The sequence below is a fragment of the Diceros bicornis genome, chromosome 10 (assembly GCF_020826845.1).
Source record: "Diceros bicornis minor isolate mBicDic1 chromosome 10, mDicBic1.mat.cur, whole genome shotgun sequence".
Classification (NCBI taxonomy): domain Eukaryota; kingdom Metazoa; phylum Chordata; class Mammalia; order Perissodactyla; family Rhinocerotidae; genus Diceros; species Diceros bicornis.
The window spans coordinates 12027287-12051417 of NC_080749.1; the positions used below are offsets into that span (position 1 = coordinate 12027287).

Below are 24131 nucleotides of genomic sequence, written 5' to 3' on the forward strand. Positions count from 1 at the left end.
AATGATTGTTGTGAGGGTTAAATGAGGGAATCCACAAAAAGTGTCAGCCCAGAGCCTGCAGACTGTCACATCCTTTCTAGAAATTACCCACTATGATTACAATCTCATATTTGTGTTGGACTAGGAAATCACTGCCATAACTCCTCCTGCAAACCCCAAATCACATGAAACACACATCTGTGAAATGAGTGTGAATTGCATTCTGTTCAAAGCCGGTGAGTGGGAAGGAAACTTCTCAGGCCTTGTGGGGCAGGAGTCTACATGCCTTCAGCCAGACCCACCTGGGCCAGGGCCGGGGGTGCCAGAGATGGGACAGTTGCTCAGGTCCAATGTTTACCACATTTGGACTATAAAAGTGATACACGCTCATTGTAAAAAGTTGACACCTTAGGGGCTCTCTCTGCATCGGGATCCCTGGCAGTGACCACTGGCAAAAAACGTGTACGTGTCTTCCTTCTCCCATACGGCCCAAGAAGCTGAAAGCGTACAGGGATGACATCCTTATTGTTTGCTTTGGGGCAAGTCCAATATCAGTCAACACTGACCCAAGGTTACGGTCTCCGGAGAGCTGCTCTAAGTGACCTGAGTCAGTGATTTCGGTGGCTTTTATGAAAAGTGTCTGCTCCCCACGCTTTCTCTGAAAACAGGACACCCTGATACCACCTCAGAGCTGGAGGAGGAAGCACCGTGTTCCGGCCCAAGGCGGCTGAGGGGATGAGGAGGGCTCAGCATAGTCAGGGAACACGGGGCAGTCGGCCCTGATGAGACGGCTTCTCTAGCAAAACGCCTCCCAGGAGAAAAGAACTGCCTGCTTTGTTTTAGTGACAAACCTTCTCTGCTCCTTTGAGTTACCTTTCCCAATGCCTGCCTCTCCCCTCTTCTCCCACCTGCCAAGCCCACACACAGATGCCCCCGCATTGCAGACCCCACCACAGGCGCAGGGGTCGCAGGCATTGTTCTGGCAGCAGAGGCGAGTGCCCCTTGCAGGACCAGGCTGGAGGGACTCGCCTTCAGCAAAAGTGCTTCTGCCTCGGCTTCAGAACGCATCAGCGTATTTTTCGATTTTATGAGAAAGAAAATATAATTATTATTTTTTTGAGCTACACACTAGCAATTCACATTTTACTCTGTCATTCCTCTGTTTACAGTGTCTCCAAGGCCCTGCTCATGCCTCATGCTCTCAGGACACACGGGTCCTGGGTGACCCCAGGGTGCCCTCCGCCTCCTCGCTGGCCTCGGCTCTCTCCCAGCAATTTCTCCGAGCACTGACCGGGCCACAGGGCTCCCACCTCCGAGCCTTCATACCTCCATTCTCTTAGCTGGGCTGCTCTCCCTGTTTCCTCCTGCTGTGTCAGCTGAGATGTCCATCACTCAGTCCCTGAAGACTTCCCCTCCTATGTGCTCCCACCGCCCATCACCTTCCCCTTCACTTTCGAGAATTATCCATGGTTTAAAAATACGTTTAGATGTAAACTGAATATTATAAATATTGTTCTGAAACTTGCTTTTTCCCTCCAACATCTCTTCACCTCGCTCTCCTAAGAGCTACCTAACATCTGCTGGTAAGAATGTACATGATGTATTGGCTGATTCCCCTGTGGATGGACACTTACGTTATTTCCGCTTTCACTATTACAGAGAATGTTGCCAAGAACAGTCGTGTGCACACATCTTTGTACAGATGTGGAAGAATAGTTTAGGACAGAAATCTGAAGGTAGAATTGCTGGGTCAGATGGTACATACACACTTAGAAATTTGGAAAGGTAATTCCAAAATGCTCTCCAAAATGTAAGTACCCGTTTACACTTCCACCGACTGTGAAATGGCCCTCACTACTCCAGTGTTCAAGGCCTGTTGGGAGTGAACACTGGCGCATCCTTTTTAGAGAGCTATCCGACAGGGTCTCCCACGGTCGGTCGAGGTTCCCAGCACTTTTCCCAGGCTCTTTCCTTCCCCTCCCACAGGTCAGAGCTCAGGTCTGCCAGGGTCCAGAATGCTTTGGGGGTGGGGCGGCATCTGAGATGGGGATTAGAACAGGAACCCAAGGCCTTTGGGAGTTAATGAAAAACTCTTTGTTTTGCTGATTGACCCGCTGGGGTTTTGACATGCTTTTTGGTTTTGTTTTGTCATTTCTGTGGCTTTGGAAGTGGCAGGTGCCCAGAGAATGTGCATGTGAATCCACTGGTGGGTGAAAGGATGTGGCAGGTGAGGAACCTGGTGGCGGTAACAATGGCTTTGGCCCAAAGTAGTTGCTTTGGAGTCTTATTTCCCTACATTCCCATGTCCATCCACTAATCAATCCATTCATTCATAAAATAATTACTAATCCAGGTTGAGGGGGGACAGCAAGGAAGGGGGTGTTCCTAGCAAAGGCCCCAAAGTAGGAAGGAACACAGCATGGGGGGAGAGAGAGGCCCCTCCAGAGTAGGCAGGGGCTGGATCCTGCGGGTTTTGAAGCAAACCTCAAGAGCAACAGGAAACCACTGAAGAATTTTAAGCAAGGGTAGAATGACAGGATTTGATTTGTGATATTAGAGGATCCTTCTATTTGCACTGGGACGTGAGCACCCAGCTGTGGGCTTGGAGGAAGGAGCCCAGTGTCAACCCTGGGGAGCAGACTCCCTGGGTTTCCATTCCTCTGGATAGTTTGAATTCCTCCCTTCTTCCTGAGGTGGGGCTAGGATTAAATGACAGTGGCCTTGACGTTGGGCAAGTGCCGGGGGAAGGACAGGGGCAGGAGGCCCAGCTCCTGGCCGCCAGCCCCCAGCAACACCAGCCCAAGGACTGTGTGCTCCGTTGGTCCGTGTAGAGGGAGGAAAGAGCCCAGAGTGACCAGACAGCCAGGAGAGTGGCCCTGAGGCGGCCGGGCCTTTGACACCCAGTCCTCCTCACCGCCATCCCCACACTGCCCATGTGACAGCAGAGAAAGACGGTGGAGGCTTTCCCAATTCGCTGGGCTGAAGTTTTTCAAAATGCAGTTGCAGAACCCTCCTGATGCCGTGAAGTGAGCTAGTTCTCCACGTTCATTGCCTCCTTCGCTGCTCAAAGCTGCCCTGTAAGGGGCGACGTGCCCATTATTCAGAGGAGGAAGCTGCCCATCTGAGAGGCTGAGTTGCCTCAGGGCCCACGCCTGTGATACCTGCGGGTCCTTCGGGCCCCTCACCTCCCCCTCAGCTGGGCTGCCGTACTCACTGTCCTGGCAGTCAGCACACTAGGCCCTCAGAACACGGGAGACCCTGGGGACCTTGCCACCCCGCAGCACTCAGGTCATCAGTCCCCTCTGGGAGCACGAGCTGCTGGGAGTCCAGCCTCTGCTTCGGTTCACCTGTCCCCGCTCCCCTGCCACCCTGGAGCCTGACCTGGCACAGAGCAGACACAGAAGGGGAGCACAGCAAGTGTTGTGGGTCATCAAGAGACCCTTGGCAGGGACCCTGGTGACCTGGTGTTTTTCAGAGTGGCCAGTGAAAAGTGAGCCCCCCATTTCCAAGCCACAGCCAGGCTGTCCTAGGTCCCAGGAGGGTGAAGATGAAGGCATGAGTGTGCTGTCTGGAGGGCAAGGGATGTGGTGGTTGACACACGGCCTCTGGGCCCAATCCTGGCCGCACGCTAACTCTGTGAGCTTGGACAAGTTACTCAGCTTCTCTTTGCCTCAGTTTCCCTGTCACTAAATGGAGATGTATTAGTGGCTGTCTCACAGGGGTGATGAAGAGGACGTGAGTTAACATGTGCAGTGTGCTTAGAATGGGGTCTGGCAAATATGGAAACATGTTTCATTCTTGTCCTGCCCTCAGGAGCCTTCAAGGTTGGCAGAGGGACTGACCTACAATGATAATAGCATAGGACACACTCCCGGAGAGGGGGCCAGGTACCCTACATAAGCTTGGACCCCACATTTTTGAAGCCATGGAGGCTCCAGGGGTAAGTTCCCATCTTAAGCCTCTGATAGCTTCTGATTCATAATTGGGAAAAGATTGCTCTTTGTTTTGGGAAAAACACTTAAAAGTTAAAACCAGAAATTTATTCCTGATCTGACAGTTTTCACTCATGAGCTGAGTCCTCCTGGTTGTAACTGTAAATGGTTGTCCTCACCAGGTGCAGAGCCACTTCTGAGAAGGTGATCTTGGTGACAAGGGAGGAGAGCCGATAACTGGAATGAGGGAGGAATAGTTCATTGTCCTCGCTGGGCCCAGAGAAGGCTGGTGGGGTGGAGCAGGGGGCTGAATCCTTTGGAGGGTCTTGGTCACAGCGAGGTGGGGACCAGATGGTTGGCTGGCCCCAGCTGCCAGGCAGCAGACCAGACCGGGAGAGCACCCTGGGGCCTGGTACGGGTGCCAGCCAGTCCACAGAGCAGGGGTGCTCCTGTCCAGTTTGCGGCTTTTCTCTTCCGCTTTGTAATTCCCTCCTGCCATCCCAAACCTTTCTGGAAAAGTTTGTTTCTGGTCCTGGCCATATTTGAGGGAATCAGGGAGGATACTGTGCCTGTGACTAGTGCAGTGGAGCAGGGAGGGAAGGGGCAGTGAGGAGAAAAGAGGTGACAGGACGGCAGGAGGTGGCTCCAGGAATGTGCCCAGCAACAGCGACAGGAGCTGGGCTGGATGCGTGGGAACAGAAAACGTCCTCAGAAAGACTTCAGGGAGAGAAAGTGGGCAGATCACGGGCCCTCCTGTGGCCTCAGCCAATTGCACCTTGAGCATTAAAGGGAAAGGTGACCTTTCAGGCTGGAGAACTTGTGGAATCAGGATGGACTCAGCTGCAGAGTGCGGAAGGCCAGGGCTCAGGGAGGGCTGCACAGAGGAGGTGACCCATGAGCAGAGTGTTGAAGGAGGAATAGGAGTTTGACAGTGAAGCAGATGAGGGCTAAGTTATTCCAACTGTTCTCCCCAGTTTCCACCCATCACACATCAGCTGGGAAATTCCCGCAGGCCTTTAAGAGATCCCACATTCCAGCAGGACTGGGCGCTCACCCGCTTGGAGCAAAATGGGGCAACCTCTGCCTTTTTGAGTCGTCTGTGGGGAGGGACAGGTTCTCGCTCCCTCGGGCTCTGCTGGGCTTTATAAGCTTGGCGGTGAATACATTCCCAGCCCCATCACAGGTGCTTCAGATTCAGCAGAGTGCTTATAGATTGCTTTTGTCAAAACGTGTGAACTCTCTAGGGGGCGGGAGATTTATTCAGTCTTCGTCTTTGCCGAGTTGGCTCTTATTTGCCGTTACCTGCAAAAATATATTTCTTGGGCCCAGTTCCCAGAGGAGCAATGTTAGGTCATTACTCCGAGAATTGTTGGGCTGTAAAGGAGCCATTCCTCACTCACCCGCGACTCGGCGATGGTGGCTCTGCACCCGGGTCATCGAAGGCTCTCCTGTGACGACCATCTGTTGTGGTGGCAGCGGATGATGGCTCTGCACGCGTAGAAAGTGGACACTTGGGAATTATTTGTGGGTGCACATTAACCATTTCTCCCCTGCCTCTGTTTTAATATATGACGCAACCGAGCCAGCCACGCCTGAGAAAAGGAACAGAACAGATTTGCTTTCAGAGTTTATCAGAAACTTCAAACGTCTCTGCCTCACGACACTTGAGGGGGAAATAAACAGGGTCCTGGTGGCCTTCTGCATTCTTTCCTCTTCTGAAGTACGTGTCAGGGTCTCAGGACGCCAGGATCCGGGTAAGTCATCAAGGCTGGACACAGGCCACAAAGCAGGTCCATAACTTGGGTTGCTTCTGTTGTAACCCTCCCCAGGTAGCCCCTCCCCAGTGATAAACCCTTTGCATCCTCCCCTCCTCCGTCAGAGCTGTCCACCAAGGTCCTGTTGCCTCGAGGCCTGACTAGGGACTGGGGAGACACTGACTAGGCAATTAATTCCAAGGAGATACTAACGGCTGAAACAGCCTCATCGGCACTCTACCCCCTGCCCCCCAACACACACACACAGGGATGCTTCCATCTTCAGGATTCATCCAGGTCTTTGTAGCTAAACCAGTGGTTCTCAACCAGAGCCCATTGTCCCCCCACCTCCACCTCTGAGCACATTTGTCACTGTCTAGAGACATTTTTGGTTGCCACAACTTGAGGGAGAGTGGTTATTGGCATTTAGTGGGTAGAGGGCAGGGATGCTGCCAAGAATCCTACAATGCACAACGAGGAATTATATGACCCAAAATGCCAACAGTGCCCAGGTTGGGAAACCCTGAGTTAGAAACAGCTAGATTCCAACCTGGCTAAAAAGGCCACCTCTGTCCCTTCAGGGAGCGGTGAGCCTGGGAGGAGAAGGAGCTGGAAGACAGGGCAGGCGAAGTGGATCTTTGCATCCCTCCATCCCATCCTCTATTTGCAGGATGATCAGGGACTCCTTCAGGAGCTACGCTGCTCAGTAGAGCTTTCTGCAATGATGGGAATGTTCCATGCCTGCCCGGTCCAATACGATAGCAGCTAGCCACCTGTGCTTCTTAAGCGCGACTGAGGGCTGAATTTTTAATTTTATTTTCAGTTAATTTACAATTAAACTTAAATAGCCACAGGTGGCTAGTGGCTACCCTATTGGAAAGTGCAGTTCTAGAGTCCTCAGAACTGTCCCCCCACCCTGACCCAGGTGTCACACCTGCTGGGAGGATGTGTCATTCACAGCGAGGTACTAATGGCTGGTGGGGAAAGTCCAGCCCTTCCTAGGAAAGATTTCCACCTGAGTGAGGAGGTTCAGACGGAAAGTCTGAGAGCGAGAGTGGGGTGAGGCAGGGTACTGCCCAGGCAGCAGGGTTGAAGGCTCCATGCCAGTTGCAGTCTGTGTGGAGCTTGGACCCTACTCTGTCCCCGAGAATCCTCAGGAGCTCTCAGGGGCTCTCAATCCTGGGCCAGGCGTGGAGGAAAGTGGAGGATAAGAAAGGCCAATGGGGCAGGCGAAAGACAAACTCTGGCTAGACGCAGAACATTAAGGGATGAAACCTACAAGATCCCCCAAACTGGCCCTCTGTAAGGAGGCCGGCTCCTGCTCCACGGCTTCTGTCAGCCCAGGGAGAGGGCGGCCGGGTTCCCTCAGAAGGGCAAGAGGGTGAGGGGCGACCTCCTGGCCCACGGAGCAGAGGAGACCGGGAGTCCAGATGCAAGACGACAGCATGAAACCCTCTCAGGTTCCATCCACAACGTTTACTTTCAGGAGATTTAGATCATTTAGAAATCACTTTATTCTTACCATAATATATAAGCTTTATAAAAAAATACTAACGCTGACAATGAGGCAAGGGTTAAATCCCTGGGCAGGACTTTGATTCTGGCAGAAGAGTTGGGTAGTCAGCTCAGGCTGTTTCTATTATGGTTCACAATCATAATTTTAAAATGCCAGATAAAATTCACTGGAAGTCTGCAGATTTCTGCATAGCTAACTTCCCTACCGCCTTTACGTCTTTGCCAAAATCACCTTCTCAAAGTCGCTGACCACGACGACCGCCCTGAGCCCCTTCTTTCCTCTGTTCTCCCCACAGAGCTCCTCGTGCTTTAAAATCTACTTGTTGATTTCAGTTGTCGCCTTGCCCCAGGGGCACCTAAGCTTGTAGAAGGTAGGATTTGGGCCTATTTTGTCCCCCTCCACAGCCCAGGTGTTAAACAGTCACGTCCGTCACGTGAGTGATGCATGGTAGGCACTGTCGGGGCACTATGATTGAGCTGGTGTTGTTATGTCTTCTGTCACAGCAGGAGGAGGAGCAAACAGGGGGAAGCCCAGGGCTTCAGTGACCTGCCCAGGATGACCCGGCTCAGCTCGTGTGTGGCAGAGTGGGGAGTGAAACCCCTGTGCTTGCCTCCCAATTCTCCTGCCTCATCCTGGGGATGCAGAAGAGTCACAACAAACCATGGCTCCACTGAGGGCCTGGCAGCACACTACGCCTCCTGGAGAGATTGCGAGCTTCCAGGGAAGGGCTGGGATCCTTTCCTGACTTGACAGAGGGGCAAAGGCAAGAGATGCTTCAAGCTAAGCTACCAGAAGCCCTTGTCCAGTGGAGCTTAACCTGAAAAAGCCGGACGAACAGAGAGCACATCTCTGCAACAAGAACAGAAATCAGTGGGGAAAGAAGATTCCAATTACAGAACTCTGAATTTACTTAGAACCCTCCTGAGAAAGTATCTTTGTCGGTGAAGTTGGATGAGCCTAACTTCATTTTCAAGCACTAACTCAGAGGACAGGTCCAGAACAGAATTCTAGAATGTTCCTTGGTAATGCAATCTGGGGTCACCTTCAGAAAAATGTACTTCTTATGTATCTCTGCAGAAAGAGAGGAGGGATGGAGAGTCCAGGAGAAGTGGATGGGGAGAGGGAACAGTGTGCCATCTGTTCAGCTGTTTCAAAGGGACACCCATTTCCAGATGTGTTCTAAGTGTTCCAGGCACTATGGCTGCAAAACAATAGAAACTTAGCAGCTCAAAACAGTTTTTTCCATCATGCTCACAGATTCTGTGGGTCAGGAATTCAGACAGGACCCAGGAGGGGATGGCTTGTCCTTGCTCCACGATCTCTGGACCTCACGGCCAGGACTGGAGCTGGAGCGGCTGACCAGAGCGTCTACACCTGACTGACTGTGACCCCTCAGCTTCCTCACAGCCCAGGGGCCTGGAGGTGTTCAGACTCCTTACCTGGAAGCTCAGGAACCCGAACACAAGCGACCCAGCAAAGAAGGCAGAAGCTGAATGCACTTTTCTGACCTAGGTTTGGAAGTCACTCCGTGTCACTTCTGTCACATTGTTTTCGTGACAAGCTAGCCACAAATCTATTCACAATGAAGCTCAAGGGAGCCCATCTCTCAAAGAATCAGTAGCCACACAGAAGAACAAGCAGCTCTGAATCAAGTCACCCAGAGGCTGATTAAATATACATATATATGTTTACTAATTGTCTTTAGTCTTTTACTATTTACGTGATTAATTTAATTTTTTAAAATTGCAGTCAAATATAAACATAACATAAAATTTACCATCTTAACCATTTTTAAGTGTACAGTTCAGTGGCATTAAGTACATTCACATTGTTGTGCAACCAGCACCACCATCCATCCACAGAACTCTTTTCATCTTGCAAAACTGAAACTCTTGTACCTATTAAACACTAATTCCCCATTCCCCACTTCTCTTAGGCCCTGGCAACCGTTCCATCTTTCGTCTTTATGAATTTGACTACTCATAGCTCATATAAGTGGAATTATACAGTATTTGTCCTTTTATGACTGATTTATTTCACCTAGCATATCGTCCTCAAGGTTCGTCCATGTTGTAGCATGTGTCAGAATTTCCTCCCTTTTAACACCCAACAATATTCCATTGTATGTATATGCCACATTTTGCTTATCCATTCATCTGTCGATGGACACTTGGGTTGCTTCTACCTTTCAGATATTGTGAATAATGCTGCTATGAACATGAGAGTACAAAATATCTCTTCGAGACTCTGTTTTCAATTCTTTTGGGTATATACCCAGAAGTGGAATCACTGGATCATATAGAAATTCTATTTTAAAATTTGCACCAACAGTGCACAAGCATTCCAATTTCTCCACATCCTTGCCAACACCTGCTATTTTCTGCCATTTTGATAGTAGCCATCCTAATGGGTGTGAGTGACTAAATGTATTTTATTTATGTTTAATTCTGATAAAACCTCTTGAGATACAACTATGATGATCACCTCCAGTCTTACAAAAAAGAAAACTAAGGAGTGAAGAAGCTGTTAAGTGATGGTGCCAGAATTCAAACCCAGGCCTGCCACTCACCAGTCTCTTTCAGTGGGGGCTGGTTGGGGCTGAAGATCCCTCAAAATTCTCCAGTTCTTCCGGAGATGAACCTCCCCTCCCTCGCCCCCTTCCTTGGCTCCTTTCCCATCTCTCTCGCTTCACCCAGGCACCTATCCTGCTGTCTGAACTCAGGGAGTGGCAGACGTGGGACCCAGGTTCTCATCAGACTCAGTGATGCCCACCCCGACATAACCAACCAGGGAAGCAACATAGTGTGTAGTACAAAAGCACGGAGGCTATGAATCAGAGGCTGGGGTTGGAGGCCTGAGTCCCAGTGTGCGACTTTGGGCATTTGCCCAAGGGACTCAACCCCTCCAGATCGCTCTCCCATAAAATGGGAGGCTACAAGGGCGCGGTGAGACCACAAGGAGACACAATGAAGTGCAGAAGTAAGATACAACGTAAGCCTCATTATTGGCATTGTGCGTCGTTGTTGCTGTTTGGGGTGTTCTCATGTGGGTTTCAGGCATCCCTCTGCACTCCTGGCTGTTTTCTGTCGCTGGGCTCCAGCTCCATCCCCTATGCCGTCCACAAAGGGCAAAGGCAAGCAGCCCCTGCCATGTCGCGCTTTTGGGAGGTGGCGCGGTGTACCGGGAAGAACGCGAACTGCCATCGCGGAAGGCTGGGTGCGCCCGGCTCAGCGGCCGAGCAGCGGTGAATCCCTTAGCCTTTGTGGAGCCTCTGTTTCCTCGGCTGCTAAACGGGGTTCCAAATGCCTTTTCCCGGGGCTGCTGCGGTTTAACCACCTCACGTTTGCCCAGGGCCCAGCGCCGTGTCTGGAACCCCGCAGACGCTCAAAACGCTGGGTTAGCTTGCCTTGTATAGAGGGCCGCGTGGCGCCGAGTCCCAAATCCTTCACAAAACGCGAAGCTGGAATCACGCTGCTCCCGCTGCGGCAGGAGCCCAGCCTCGCTTTCCGTTCCGACTCGATTCTTAATTCCACCCTGCCATCTCGCGGTGGGTTTTTCAGATGCACTTTCGGAGGTGGGGTCCAATTTCAGAGTCCTCCCCGGAGCAATCACAAAGTTGGAGTCAAGCGTCCCTCCATGTTCCCCCCGCCCCCAACCCGCTTAATTATTTCCAGTGCTCCTCCAGCGCCTTTCTCTTCCCCCAAGTCCCGAGAGAGCCCCAGCCCGATAGACAGAGGTGTGAGGTGTCTAGACGAAAATATCTCGGGGTGTGCTTCCTCAGCGGGCTTTCTGCGCCCAGAGCCCAGCAGGAAGAGAAGGGAGGGGCCGGGTGGGTCTGGAGCAGTGAGAGACTCCAACCTTTTGGGGGCTGACAGGTCGCAGAGGGGGCCCTTCTTGTTCCCATTGAGGGAGGCGATCACCTGGTTTGGAGGCTTCCCCTTCATGTCACAGAAACTCTGTCCACTCTCCCAACAGGGTCCTAGGCTCTTTAAGCCCCAGCATGGAAGTTAGGGGGCGTGGACACCTTGTGAAGAGATGGGAAACTCTCCCCCTTAACAGCGACAGACAGCACTCTGATAGGGGCCAGCAGCAGAACACCCCATCTCATGCATCTTGGGGTCTGGGATGCTGTTAGCTAGTGAGCCTGGTGTGTCCTGGGGTGCCCAGTGGGCAGTCTTTGGACCTGGGCCAGCAAGTCTCTGCTATCTGTTAGGACCAGTCCGTTGGGGCAGTGGTGGTGAGAACAGTGTGTGGGGACCAGGAGACAGTGGCGCCTTGAATCCCCGGGGCACTTGGACTTCAGACTCGATCTACCTGCCTCACATGTGAGATGCCTGTGCCCCAAGTCAGACTATTGGCCAGAAGATTTCCCCAGGGCTGGAGCAGATGGGAGTGTGTATGTGTGTGTGTATTTGTGTGTGGTGGTGGGGGGTGGGATGGACCCTGGGGAAGGAGCTACAAGCCTACACCCTGATGCAGCCCAAGGAAGAGGGGCTGACCATGGCTGCCCTGCCCCCCTGAGCCCCCTTAAGGTCAAAAGCCCTTTCCAGGTAGCCTGGAGAGTGTCTCCGGGCCAAGAAGTCCTGTTAATGAAATTACTCCCATTTCCAAGGACAACATTACCAAACTTTTGGGAACTGCTGCTTAAGAAGCACAGGAGGAAGGATAGACTTTGCCCAAAACTTCTTACCAAAAAGTTGAAACAATGATTCAATAAACACTCATATACTTGAGACCTACATTCACCAGTTCCAAATATTTTGCCATACTTGGTTCTTTCTATCTCTTTCCATTGATATGATGTAGATATAGACACAGATATGTAGACACACACACTTATCTGTGCATGTGGAACAGTTTGAAAGTTGCAGATTTAGTGACATTCCCTCTCTGTTATGGACTAAATATTTGTGTTCCTCTAAAATTCATATGTTGAACTCCTAACCCCCAATGTGTTGGTATCTGGAGGTGAGGCCTTTGGGAAGTGATTAGGTCATGAGCGGGGAGCCCTCATAAATGGGATTTGTGCCCTTATAAAAGGGACCCAAGAAAGCTCTCTCGCCCTCTTTCTGCCTTGTGAGGATACAATGAGAAGTTGGCCATCTGCAACCGGGCAAAGAGCCCTCACCAGAACCCAGCCATGCTGGCACCCTGATCTCAGACTTCCAGCCCCCAGAACTGTGAGAAATAAATTTCCATTATTTATAAGCCACCCAGTGCATGGTACTCTGTTATAGCCACCTGAACCAAGACAATCCCCTAAGTACTTCAGTAGGCATCTCCTAAGAATAAGGATGTTCTTCTATATAACCATGATGCCATTACTATACCTAAGAAAATTAACAATAACTCAATAATATGAATCTTCAATCTGTATTCAAATTTTTATAATTATTCCCCAAATATCTTTGATAGCTGACTTTTTTGACCCAGGACTTGATCAAGATCACACATTTCAGGGGCCAGCCCCGTGGCATAGTGGTTAAGTCTGGCGCACTCTGCTTCGGCAGCCCGGGTTCATGGGTCTGGATCCCGGGTGCAGACCTACACCACTCATCAAGCCATGCTGTGGCAGCAAACCACATAGGAAATAGAGGAAGACTGGCAAAGATGTTAGCTCAGGGCTAATCTTCCTCAAGCAAAAAGAGGAAGATTGGCAACAGATGTTAGAACAGAGCAACTCTTTCTCACCAAAAAAAAAATCACATGTTACATTCGCACCTTATGGATCTTTATCTTTAGTCTCTTTTAATTTCAAAGACTTCTCTAGCCTTTTTTTTTTTTTTTTTTTTTGGTCTTTCATGATGTTGACATTTTTGAAGCAGCCAAGACAGTTGTTTTGTAGAAATTCCCGCACTTTGGATTTGTCAGATCTTTTCTTCTCATGACTAGAATTAGGGTGACCATTTTTGGTAAGAATACTATGTGGGTGTGTGGGGTCCTTCTCAGTGCATTGCTTCAGGAGGCACGAGATGCCAGGTTGTCCCACTGATAGCAATGCTGAGTGTGATCGCTTGGTTAGGGTGGTGACTGACAGAGCAGTGTATTATCACCTATTGCCATCATTACTGTTTATGATGCCCACATGGCCCTAAATTTGGTCATTGGGGGCCCTTCATAACAGCTCCTACATCCTTTCGACAGGACCCCGATTAGCCTTTGGTAGTTCCCTTGTTTCTGGTACAAGATGTCCCAGGTTCACTTAGTACCTTCCGGCCAGTCCTGGAATCAGCCGTTTCTCCAAGGAGGCCCACTCCTTGAGTGGGAAGGGTATTTACAGATCCAAGGTGGAGGTGCTAGGCGTGCTCATCACTACCAGACACCTGAGCCTCCAGCTCTGTGTCTGTCTTCCTTGGGTTGAGGTCTTTTTGGCCTTCCAGGAGGCCTTCTCAGACGAAGCTATGAAGACTCCATGCTTCATCCCCCATGCTGCCTTCATCCCTCCGTTCTGAGCGCGGCCAAGCACAGCACAGCAGCCAACCCGCCCTCCCTGCCTGCCTGAGCAGGAGCAGCCCTCTGGTCCTTCACATTCCCGAGGTGTGACTCAGACACCTGTCCGCTGTCCGCAAACTGCAGCTCTCCAGGCGCTCTTCAAAAGCCCCTCACTTTTGGCTCTTGGCGAAGCGAAGAGTGGCCGTCATCCAACAAAGTTTTCCAAAGAAGTCTTCCCCTCCTCCCTGACCTCCTCTTTCCCCTGAACCGCTTTCTCCAGCCTCCTTTGCGAGTCCTTCGTGGCGCTCTTGCACCTCATCTTTAGCGTGGGGTATCTCTTGTTTCCTGGCCCCAGCAGAAACGGAAACTACAACGGTTCCACGTAAGTAGCTTTCGCACTGTTTGAAGCCGCGTTTCTCTCTCCTCCCGTGCACGCTCCACATTCTCTCAGCCGCGGGCTGGAGCTCTTCCCTCCCCGCCAGCCTCTGGAGGCGGCCGTGAGGCGCTTTCTGTGGATACATCAGCAAGACGGGAAATGCCCTCGGAGGCCCAACAAATGCTGGCGGGTGGAGAAGACCTGGGCCAGGAGAGAAAGGGGTGGAGGAAGCTGCGTCCTCCCGGGAAGGCCCGGGAGCTCTGTGGCCATGAACACGCCCCTTCTGACCAGGAGGAGCAGGGTGCTGGTGACCAGCCAGCACCTGGGGCCCTCTGAGCCGCCTGCTTGTCTGTGTCCTGAGACCCTGCCTGCCTCTTCATGCCCCGGAAGCCTCTGATTGGCTGACCCCGTTTGCATCATGTGTCCTTCCCTGAACCAATCACGTGTCCACGGGGTGCAGGACTCTCGTTGGCCCAGTCTGAGCCAAGTGCCATGGAGCCACCTGGGGGAGAGCAGGGAGAACGGGCAGGAGGGGAAGAAGGGGTGGCTTGGCTACCCCAGGGGGTGACGGCGATTGGAGGGAAGCCTCACTTGCTGATCCCCGTGAGACCAGCTTGGAATTCCCTCTGAGCTCAGGCAGGAGTGGGCACGCTGTCACCCTTAGGCAAGGGCTTTGTATGTATTTTGCACCATGCGGTAGATCCATGATGGTTTGTAATTTCTGAAGAGGAACTGACATTTTAAACGACTAGGAAAGAAGTGTTTTTGTGTCACTCCTGTCATGGTAATCCACAGTAAGAGCAGTTTAATGAGCAGTTCTCGCGGACAGCCAGTCCTGTGGCTCTACTTTCCCAAAATTCTTTTGGATTTCAAGTCATCTGTGTTAAAAAGACCAGAAAATGCAAGACACGTTTGTGGAGAGATTTTCTTAACTATCTACACCTTCAGCTTCACACAGATGTTGACTTGTGTTTCTGCTTTCTTTAATCTGCCGGTTGGACCTCAATGATTTTCAGCTTCCTGGCACATATTCCCCCTTCTGGAACCAGAGGGGAGAGCAGCTTTCTTTGCTAAGCTGCTGGGATGTCACCCTGGAGATGCCGTGGGCCTCCTCTCCCCCTCATGAGAAGAGTCTGCCTGAGACCAAAGGCAACTCAGAGAAAATCAGAGGCAAGAGATGGAGAGGACCGAATCTGGTGCCTGACCTCATTTATGTACCTGGATCAAGCTATGCCTGAAGCTGATGGATCTACCCAGGACTTATCATTGATGTGAGTCGCAATACAAACTCAAAGATCCTGAAGATCCTAGTCTTTTCCTTATTTCTCTCCTTCTTAGTACCATCATAGAATTTAGCACTGGATGAGATCTGCAATATTTGCTCAGCAGAGCCTGACTAGACTGGATTTCTCTGTGTCAGGCCCAACACTGGACACCAGGATCCAGCAATGAATCAGACACAGCTCCTGCCCGTGGAGAGCTCCCCGTCTAGTTAGTAGCATGTGTTTTACTCCCTGACTCTATCCTGATTCTAAACCCTCAATTTTAAAAGAATTGGACTTAGAATGGGTGTGGTTCCCACAGAGATTCCTACAACCTGCTTCCGAATTGACACTCTGAGGCACTGCCTCCACCCTGGCGATGCCTTCACACCCCACCCCCAGCACAGGGGAAGGAAAGTAGAACAGAGGTGTCACTGGCTGGCTGGGGTCCTGTGATCGGGGACACCCAGCCCCCACCCTCGCTAGGCCAACACCCCTACAGTAACCCGCAGCCACGGCGGAGCAGTAGGGGGTGTGACTGAACTATCTGAGTGCATGAAATCGGTTGCGTAAATGGTGAAACATGGCACTGTTCTGTCTGTCCTGGGACAACGCGAACACTGCAAAATTTTAATCATGAGTGTTGAAATACAAATCAAAGCTGGAGAGGTGTGACATTAATGATATGGAGTTGAGGTGAACCAAGAAAGCACGAGACTCTGCCCTTTCCCCACTCTCTGCTGGTGACAGACTTCTCCAGAGGGCAGAAGAGCTTGAACTGGACTGGCCAGACAGTTGTTCAGTAGCCAGTAGGTGAACCGCATGGAACCGCCGATATTCAACTGTTTTTGAGCCATAAACACAGCAATTTTGTATGGTCCAAACTACTCCTGCCGTAATCTTTAAAGCTGGATATTCTAATGGAAACCTACTCTGACAGATAATGTAAAATTTAGATATTCTGGGATCCTCCTTCCACAAACACCAAATGTGATGTCAAGGACATTTTGGTGATCATGCAGATGGTGTCCAGGTGAGACAAAGCCTGAGGATGTCACCGACCTCAGGAATGTCACCTCCCACCCTGGTGTGAGCCGGTGGGGGAGGGGCCGACTGTAACTGGGGGACTTATAAAACCTCGTAAAACCTCCCTCTCTGAGCCAGCCTTTGTTGTTTTCATTGTTGTGTTTGTGTGTATTTTGAATTGAAGTCTCTTACTGGTCCCGCTTCCATGAGTGGCCCAGACCAAGAGAAAAAGGGAGAAGGAGCGGGCGGCCCAGAGTGGGGTCACCTCCACAATGTTCCAGTTATGCACAGAAACTGAACAGACCAGCGCAGTGTCACCGCTGCGGTTAGAGGTTGGCAGCACAGGAAAGGGAAGGAACAGGTCAGGAGCAGCCCCTCCAAAACTGGCATGTCTGGGGGGACCTTGGTCTTCGAACCGAGAGGACTTAGAAGATCGAAAGAGCTTTGGGAAGACCAGAACCACCAGGGATGGAGGGAGGAGGAATATCCAGGGTGTGGGGGAATGTTTGGCAAGTGGGGTGAAGGGATTGTCTTCCTCCCAGCTGAGGTCCCCCGGCCCCTCTGGGCTGGCAGGAAGGGGACAGCCTGCAACCCTGTAGGCAGGTCTGGGCAGCCAGATGCTCCAGACAGGGGGCGGGCAGGGGCCCACAAAGGCTTGCCCTCCAGGGATATGGCAGCCCTGCCCCCCAGCTTCCCTGCCAGGGTGCACGGGCCCTTGGCCTCCTCAGAGCGGTTTGCTCGTAATTCTTGCTTGAGCCCCGTCAGCTTGCTGATGACGTCCGTGGAGCTGGCATCCGTCATTTGCTCTTCAGGGGTGCAGACTCCGGGGCCCAGGAGACAAACAGCAGGTCCTCCTCCTGGCTCTCCTCCGTCTCCCAGGTTGCCTCACAGAGGATGCAGTGACTCCCGTGTCCAGCGGCCTCTTGACATAGGTGGAGTAGGGTCATGGACAGCCTGGCCCAGTCTCCTCCAGGCTCCTTCTTGTCCTCACTGAGGCAGAGGAACACCGCCTCCTTGTGCTTCTTCACCTCCTCTGGCGTCCCCCACTTGTGCACCTTCACGTCATTGAACACCCTGGTGATGCCACAGACACCAGAGACAGCCACACCGGAGGCCGTGTTTCTGGAGGTGGAAGGGAGATGGCAAGGAGAGCCATGAAGACGAGAGCCGCCGCAGCTGCTGCCGGGATGACTGAAGCTGAGTCCGTCTTGAACCTGCCCCCTTCTCACGGGGCAATGGGCGCCACGTGTCGGTGAATTCTCCCGAAGGGCCTCCTCCTCCTCTGGGTCTCCACTTGCACCAACTGGGTTGAACTGTTAGAACTGGGGGATGGTTAAGCTCATCGCATGGGGTTTGGCTTATAACAAGGGTCAGTAAACCTAGCTATCCTCGTGCTTCTGGTTAGTTTTTAGACAACTTCTAGTGTTTTCCAGGGTTGAATCAGGGAGGAAAGTATTAGGGTGATGGATGTAGGTTCAGTGTAAAGAAAACTGTTCCCCCAGTCAGAGCTCTCTGAGGTTGACAGGCTCCCCCACAGAGCAGCATCCCCTGATGCTGGAGGGGTCAGGCCCAGCTCTGCTTTCCAAGTGCAGGCACTGTACTAAATGCTTCACAGCTGTTGTCTTAGTTTATCTTCCTACAACCTTCAGGCGCACAAAGATGGCATAACTTAGAAGTGGTGAGCCAGAGTACAAATGCACAGCCTAGCACTAAGCCACCACCCTCTCCCACCCAAACTACAGCACAAGGAGCTATGAACAGTACAAGAGGACCTACAGCCATCCAGAATAAATACAACAGACCATCACCAGCTTCCCTTTGGGCGTGGTGCAGCCGTGTGACTCAGTGAGATGTAGGAGGTGGTACATCTTCCAGGAAGTACCTTCAAGGGAGAGAATGTGTCTTGCTTGATGTCTTTCTTCTTTCTACATGCTGGAATGTGGGTGTGATGGCTGGAACTTGAGTAGCCAACTTGGCCCATGAGGTGGTACCCTAGGGATGGTGGAGCAGAGAGAGAGAGAGAAGGAACTTGGGTCCTTAAAACTTGGTAGAACAGATCTGCCTTACCAGCTCTGGACTTTAATATGAGAAAGAAAGAAAATTCCATCTGGTTTTAGCTTCTGTTATTTTAGTCTCTGTGACAAGCAGAGTAATCTGATTGAACCGTTACATGTGGCTTCCTACCCACTCAGCCCTCATCCAACTAACACATTCCTGTAAAGTTGAAGCAGGTTGTGAAATGGGGGCAGGGGAGGGAGGAAAGAGGACTCGATCCCAAGTATTCAACATTTCTTCATGTAGACTTGTTTTCTCCACCCCACCCCTCTGGGTGCTGCCCAACTCCCTTCTCCTGGCATGGTGGTGGGGGCCTGGTTGGTGGCAGCAGATTGGGCCCAAAGCTGCTGTGACACAAGTCGCCCTACCCTAGAGCTTCAGGCGTTGTGTGGAGTCAGGAGAAATGTGGTCCATTGGGTTGAGCAGGCAAGTTTGGGGCTGAGCTTGGAGAATGTGAATGTGGCGGCAGAGGTGCGTGCGGGGGGCTCTAGAATGCACAGCCCAGATGTGTGCCCAGGAAGGCCAGCTCTATTTAAAAGTTGGGGCAAGGCCAGGCTGACAGGTCCTAGCCTGTGCCCAGCATCGTTTCCTTTGCCAGAGGGTCCTTTTGCCTCGATGTCATCTCCCTGGGGGTGAGAACTCAGGGCAGAGGACAGACCTAGAAGAGTCCCCATGCTTGTGTCCAGGAGAGCCCCTCACCCTGGGCGTGGCACTGACCAAACGTGGTTCTTTTGTCTTCACTGACCCTGATTGACCCAGAACAGGGTCAGGCAAGGGCGACAGGGTGCCCAGGAGTCCAGCTGCAGGTCAGACCCTCAGGGCAAGTTCAAGGCCCCGAGAGCCTCAGGCCTTCCCAGCAGGGGCCCCATTGCCTTCTGGTCTCACAACCTAATTGACAATAGTTCCTTTCTCTTCTTTTCCCTTTTCTTTCAATTTCACTACCCTTCCTCCTACCTCCTTTCCTTTCTTTCCTTTTTTCAATTGTGGTAAATTATACATAACATAAAATGTACCATCTTAACCATTTTTAAGTGTACAGTTCAGTGGTAATAAATACATTCCTGATGTTGTGCAGCCATCGCCACCGTCATCTCCGGAGCACCTTTCCTCTTGTAGAACTGAAACTCTGTACCCATCAAAAAATGACTCCCCGCTCTCCCTGTCCCCAGCCCCTGGCAACCATCACATTACTTTTAGTCTCTATGATTTTGACTACTCTAGGTGCCTCACGTAAGTGAAATCACACAGTATTTGCCTTTGTGTGACTGGCTTCTTTCACTCAGCATAATGTCCTCAAGGTTCATCCACGTTGTAGCATGTGTCACAATTTCCTTCCTTTTTAAGGCTGAATAATATTCCATTGTATATATATATGCCACATTTTGCTTATTCGTCCATCCATCAATGGACACTTGGGTTGCTTCCACCTTTTGGCTGTTGTGAATAGTGCTGCTGTGAACATGGGTGTGCAAACATCTCTTTGAGGCCCTGCTTTCAGTTCTTTTGGGTGTATATCCAGAAATGGAATTGCTGGATCATGTGGTAGTTCTATTTTTGATTTTTTTAGGAACCATCATACTGTCTTCCACAGCAGCTGTACCATTTTACATTCCCACCAACAGTGCACAAGGGTTCCAATTTCTCCACATCCTCACCAACACTTGGTAGTTTGTTTGATAGTTTTTTTTGGTAGTAGCCATCCTGATGGGTGTGAAGTGGTATCTCACTGTGGTTTTGATTTGCATTCCCTGATGGTTGGTGGTGTTGAGCATCTCTTCATGTGCTTATTCGCCATTTGTAGATCTTCTTTGGAGAAACATCTATTCAGATCTTTTGTCCATTTTTGAATTGGGTTGTTTGTTTTTTGGTATTGAGTTTTCGGAGTTCTCTACATATTCTGTGTATTAATCCCTTATCAGATACATGATTTGCAAATATTTTATCCAACTCTGTGGGTTGCCTTTTTACTCTGTTGATATTGTCTTTTGATAGACAAAATTTTTTAATTTTCATGAAGTCTGATTTGTCTATTTTTTCTTTTGTTGCCTTTGCCTTTGGTGACATATCCAAGAAATCGTTGCCAACTTCACACTGTCATGAAGTTTTGCCCTGTGTTTTCTTCTAAGAGTTGTATAGTTTTAGCTATTATGTTTAGGTCTTTGGTCCATTTTACTTAACTTTTGTATATGGTGTTAGATGAGGGTCCAACTTCATTCTTTTGCGTGTGGATATCCAGTTCTCCCAGCACTGTGTGTTGAAAAGACTGTCCTTTCCTATTGAATGGTCTCATCACTCTTGTCAAAAATCGTTTGACCATATATGTGAGGCTGTATTTCTGGACTCTCTGTTCTATTCCTTTGGTCTATATGTCTGCCTTTATGCTAGTACCACACTGTTTTGATTGCTGGAGCTTTGTAGTAAGTTTGAAATCAGGAGGTGTGAGTCCTCCAGCTTTTTTCTTCTTTTTCAGGATTGTTTTCACCATTCAGGGTCCCTTGAGATTCCATAGAATTTTAGGATGAGTTCTCCTATTTCTGCCAAAAACACTATTGGGATTTAGATAGGGATTGCACTGAACCTGTAGATTGCTTTGGGTAGTAGTGACATCTTAACAATACTAAGTCTTCCAATCCATAAACATGGGCATGTTTCCACTTATTTAGTCGTCTTTAAATTGCTTCTTCTCTTAGTCCATCTAGCTAAAGGCTTGTCAATTTATTGCTCCCTTTCCTCTCTTTCTTGCTTAATTTATTACAAAACAAAGTTAATTGGCTAATATAACATCTACGTACCCAATAACACAACTTTGTAAACCATACAGCTGACATCCCCAGGCGTCTCTCCGTGTTGCCTTCCTCCACCAAAGGCAAGCACCGTCCTGAATGTGCTGCCACCATCCACGTGCATTTCTTCATATATTCTCTGATGCATGCTTCTCTAAAATACACAGTGTTGCTTGGCATGCTTTAAAATTTTATAGAAATGGCACAGCCTTTATTCTTCTGCAGCTTGCCTCGATGCTATGTTTAAGAGCCCCAGCCTTGCTGGAGTGTGGAAATCTGGTCCATTCATTCCCATTGCTGTATGGCATTGCGTTGTGTGAATACACCACAATGAGTCATCCATGCTACGCATGATAGTCGTTTACATTGGTTCTGATATTTTGTTATGACAAACAATGACGCTCTGATTATTCAGGCACTCGTCTACTGGCGCTCGTGCGTGAGGGTTTTGCTAAAGTGTGCGCGGAGGAGGCGCACTGCTGGGTGTAACCCGCAGTAGCCAGCGCTCATCTTCAGCTGCACCCAAATGCACAAATGCTTTCTAAAGTGGCTGCGTGATTCTACACTCCCAGCAGGGGGCGCAGGAGAGCCCTCACGGCTCTGAGTCTTCTGCCACCCTCCATATTGCCAGACTTTTGAATGGTGGGTGGGTTATAATCCCGAAATATTGAACACAATTCAATTCAGCTATTCAACGGAGCACTGAGCAGCAGTGAAAATGATATTTTCCACAAATATTTAATGGTGTGAAAATTGCTTTCAATATAATGCTAAGTAAGAAAAGTCTGAGAGACTGTTCATACAGTTTGTGTATATAACCAAAGAATAGAGGGAGATGTGAGGGAATGTAACGGTGGGCAAGCTTTATTTTCTTCTTTACTTTTTTTGTATTATCCAAATTTTTCACAAGATGACCCTGTACTGTTTTTGTTTTCAGAAAAACAGTGCAAATACAATGATTGTTTTTAAGCAGCAACGACGAGTGGGTTGGGAGAACCCAGTAAGTTGGTCAGAGAGGAGGGCCCCACTGGAGGACGGTGCTGGAAGCAGTACAGTCGTGGTGAGATCGTGGGCTCTGTGTGCGAATCCTGCTCTGAACTGACAAGCTTGGCCCTAGGCCAGGGCAGTAACCCCTCTCTGCCTCAGTTTCCTCAACTGTGAACTGGGAATGGTAATGGTATTTACCTCATGGGGCTGTTGTGGGGCTGATAAGATGTGTCACGTGCTGAGAACCAGGGAAAGCGAGTGGGAGCTCCACAGCTGGTGGCACTGTTGTCAACAGTGGAGACGTGTCTTGGCAGGAGTGCATGGAGCAGACCTAGGATCTGGGGACACTGAGACGGGCCTGCAGGGACGATGATGATAAAATAGCCTTAACACAGTGCGTGGAAAGGGGAGGCTGCGTTCTGGGTGCATGGAGCCGACAGAGTGCCAGGTGAGGACCCCGTTCTGCCGACTGCCGGCCGCCGGCGCCCACCGATGTCGAGCTCATCCTATGCCCTGGGCTCCACCCCTAACTGCAGCCCTCACGATTTCCTGGCAGGTAGGGGCAACATAATTCCCGGGAGGTAAGTGGTTTCCTCAGAGTCACACAGTGGGGGCAGACAGGCCGATGCAGAGGCTCTCACTCCTAGTTCACACCTGCCTCCTGCCCCTCCACAGGCAGAGAAGGGACAATGGCGGCTTCACCGGCCACACTGCCGACCGAGCGCGGGAGGACACGTCCTTACTCTTTGTTGAGAGGATTAGAGTTGAGGTTTGAGAAGCGGAGGCTGCAGGGATCTGACGGTCCTCGGAGGAGTGAGGTCTCTCCGCCCTGCCTCCTCCCCACCCCCCGGGGCTCGGCTGGTTTCTCCTCATCGGGGAGGAGCCACCAGTGCCTGCCATTGCACACGGCCGCTCAACAATGTGCGCTGAGCGCTCCTGTGTGCTGCGCCCTGCTCTGGGCGCAGCGCACAACTGGGATGAAAGGGACACGAAGGCCCTTCTCAGGCGGGGGCTCCAGGAGAGACACGTTTGCTTGCTCGTTTGCCCCGGGGAGTGGATTTGGAATGCTCTGTGCGCTGTGGCCCCGGCCGTTCTCAGCCCCCAGTGGCAGCCCTGCGGGCCCCCCGCCCACACCCCGTGTATGACGTGCAGGTGGCCTGGGACCATCCAAGCCCAGAGCTAAACTTGAGCCTGCTGTGGTCGTGGGTGGTGACACGAGTCCAGGAGCCTCAAAGGCAAAGGAGGCCCCTGGACCCAACCAGCTCCTGGAGCCTCCCCCCTGGCCTCTGGTCTGAGTGCTGGGCGGGTCGGGAGGGGACGAGGAGGGTGTGGCAGTGCAGGGGCTCACAGGGTCTTGTCTCTGCTCAGGCCTGGACCCCACATGGCGCGGCTTCTGCTCTGCTTTCCAGACACAAGGCCCATGACATCCCCCACTCTCTGCCGCCAGGGCAGTCCCTCTGCTGAGAGGCGGCTTCTCTCAGGAGGAATGTCCTGGAAGTTCTCATGGGTTAACAACCAAGTGAATAACAAACCACCATTTATGAAGTGAAAACTTTCACTTCAAAAATGCTGCCTGTTTTCAATTAAACAAAGCATTTGTAAAGTGATTTTTTCCCCCAGAATAATGACAATTTATTTATAGCTTAATATAAGGGAAGCATATCAGCTGTGGAAGAAATAGGAGGCCAAATAAACGGATGGCTGGGCCGCGTTTTGTTCATTAGCTGTGAATACTAAGGTAGTGAAAGCATTCGTGCAAAGTGAGTATTTGTCCCCCCTTACTGTCCCCCCCGGTCCGCCAGGACTCCAGATCTTGGCATGATGGATAATTCAGCCCAGTTCCTTTATGTCCTGCTTCTGTTTTTCCAGACAGTCATGTAAACCGTGTGAAATAAAACACACTCATCTCCAGATATCTGAGGAGAAACTAACTTCAACTGAATTGTTCAACAGTCCGGCTTGGATGATGCTGACAGCGTGGGAAAATGTTAAACAAGTGTAAAAAAAAACAGAATTAAGTGAAATCCTA

The 24131-nt window shown here is 50.7% G+C and overlaps 1 protein-coding gene across 1 annotated transcript; it reads right to left on the bottom strand.

Annotated features, from left to right (window-relative positions):
* Nucleotides 1-2684: 2684 nt before the first annotated feature.
* Nucleotides 2685-22305, bottom strand: LOC131411053 (uncharacterized). Its single transcript, XM_058549745.1, is given in 6 exon segments — nt 2685-2906; nt 3141-3197; nt 4091-4280; nt 16927-17080; nt 17083-17399; nt 22301-22305. Coding segments are annotated over 6 exon segments (945 nt in total).
* Between the last annotated feature and the right edge of the window lie 1826 nt (nt 22306-24131).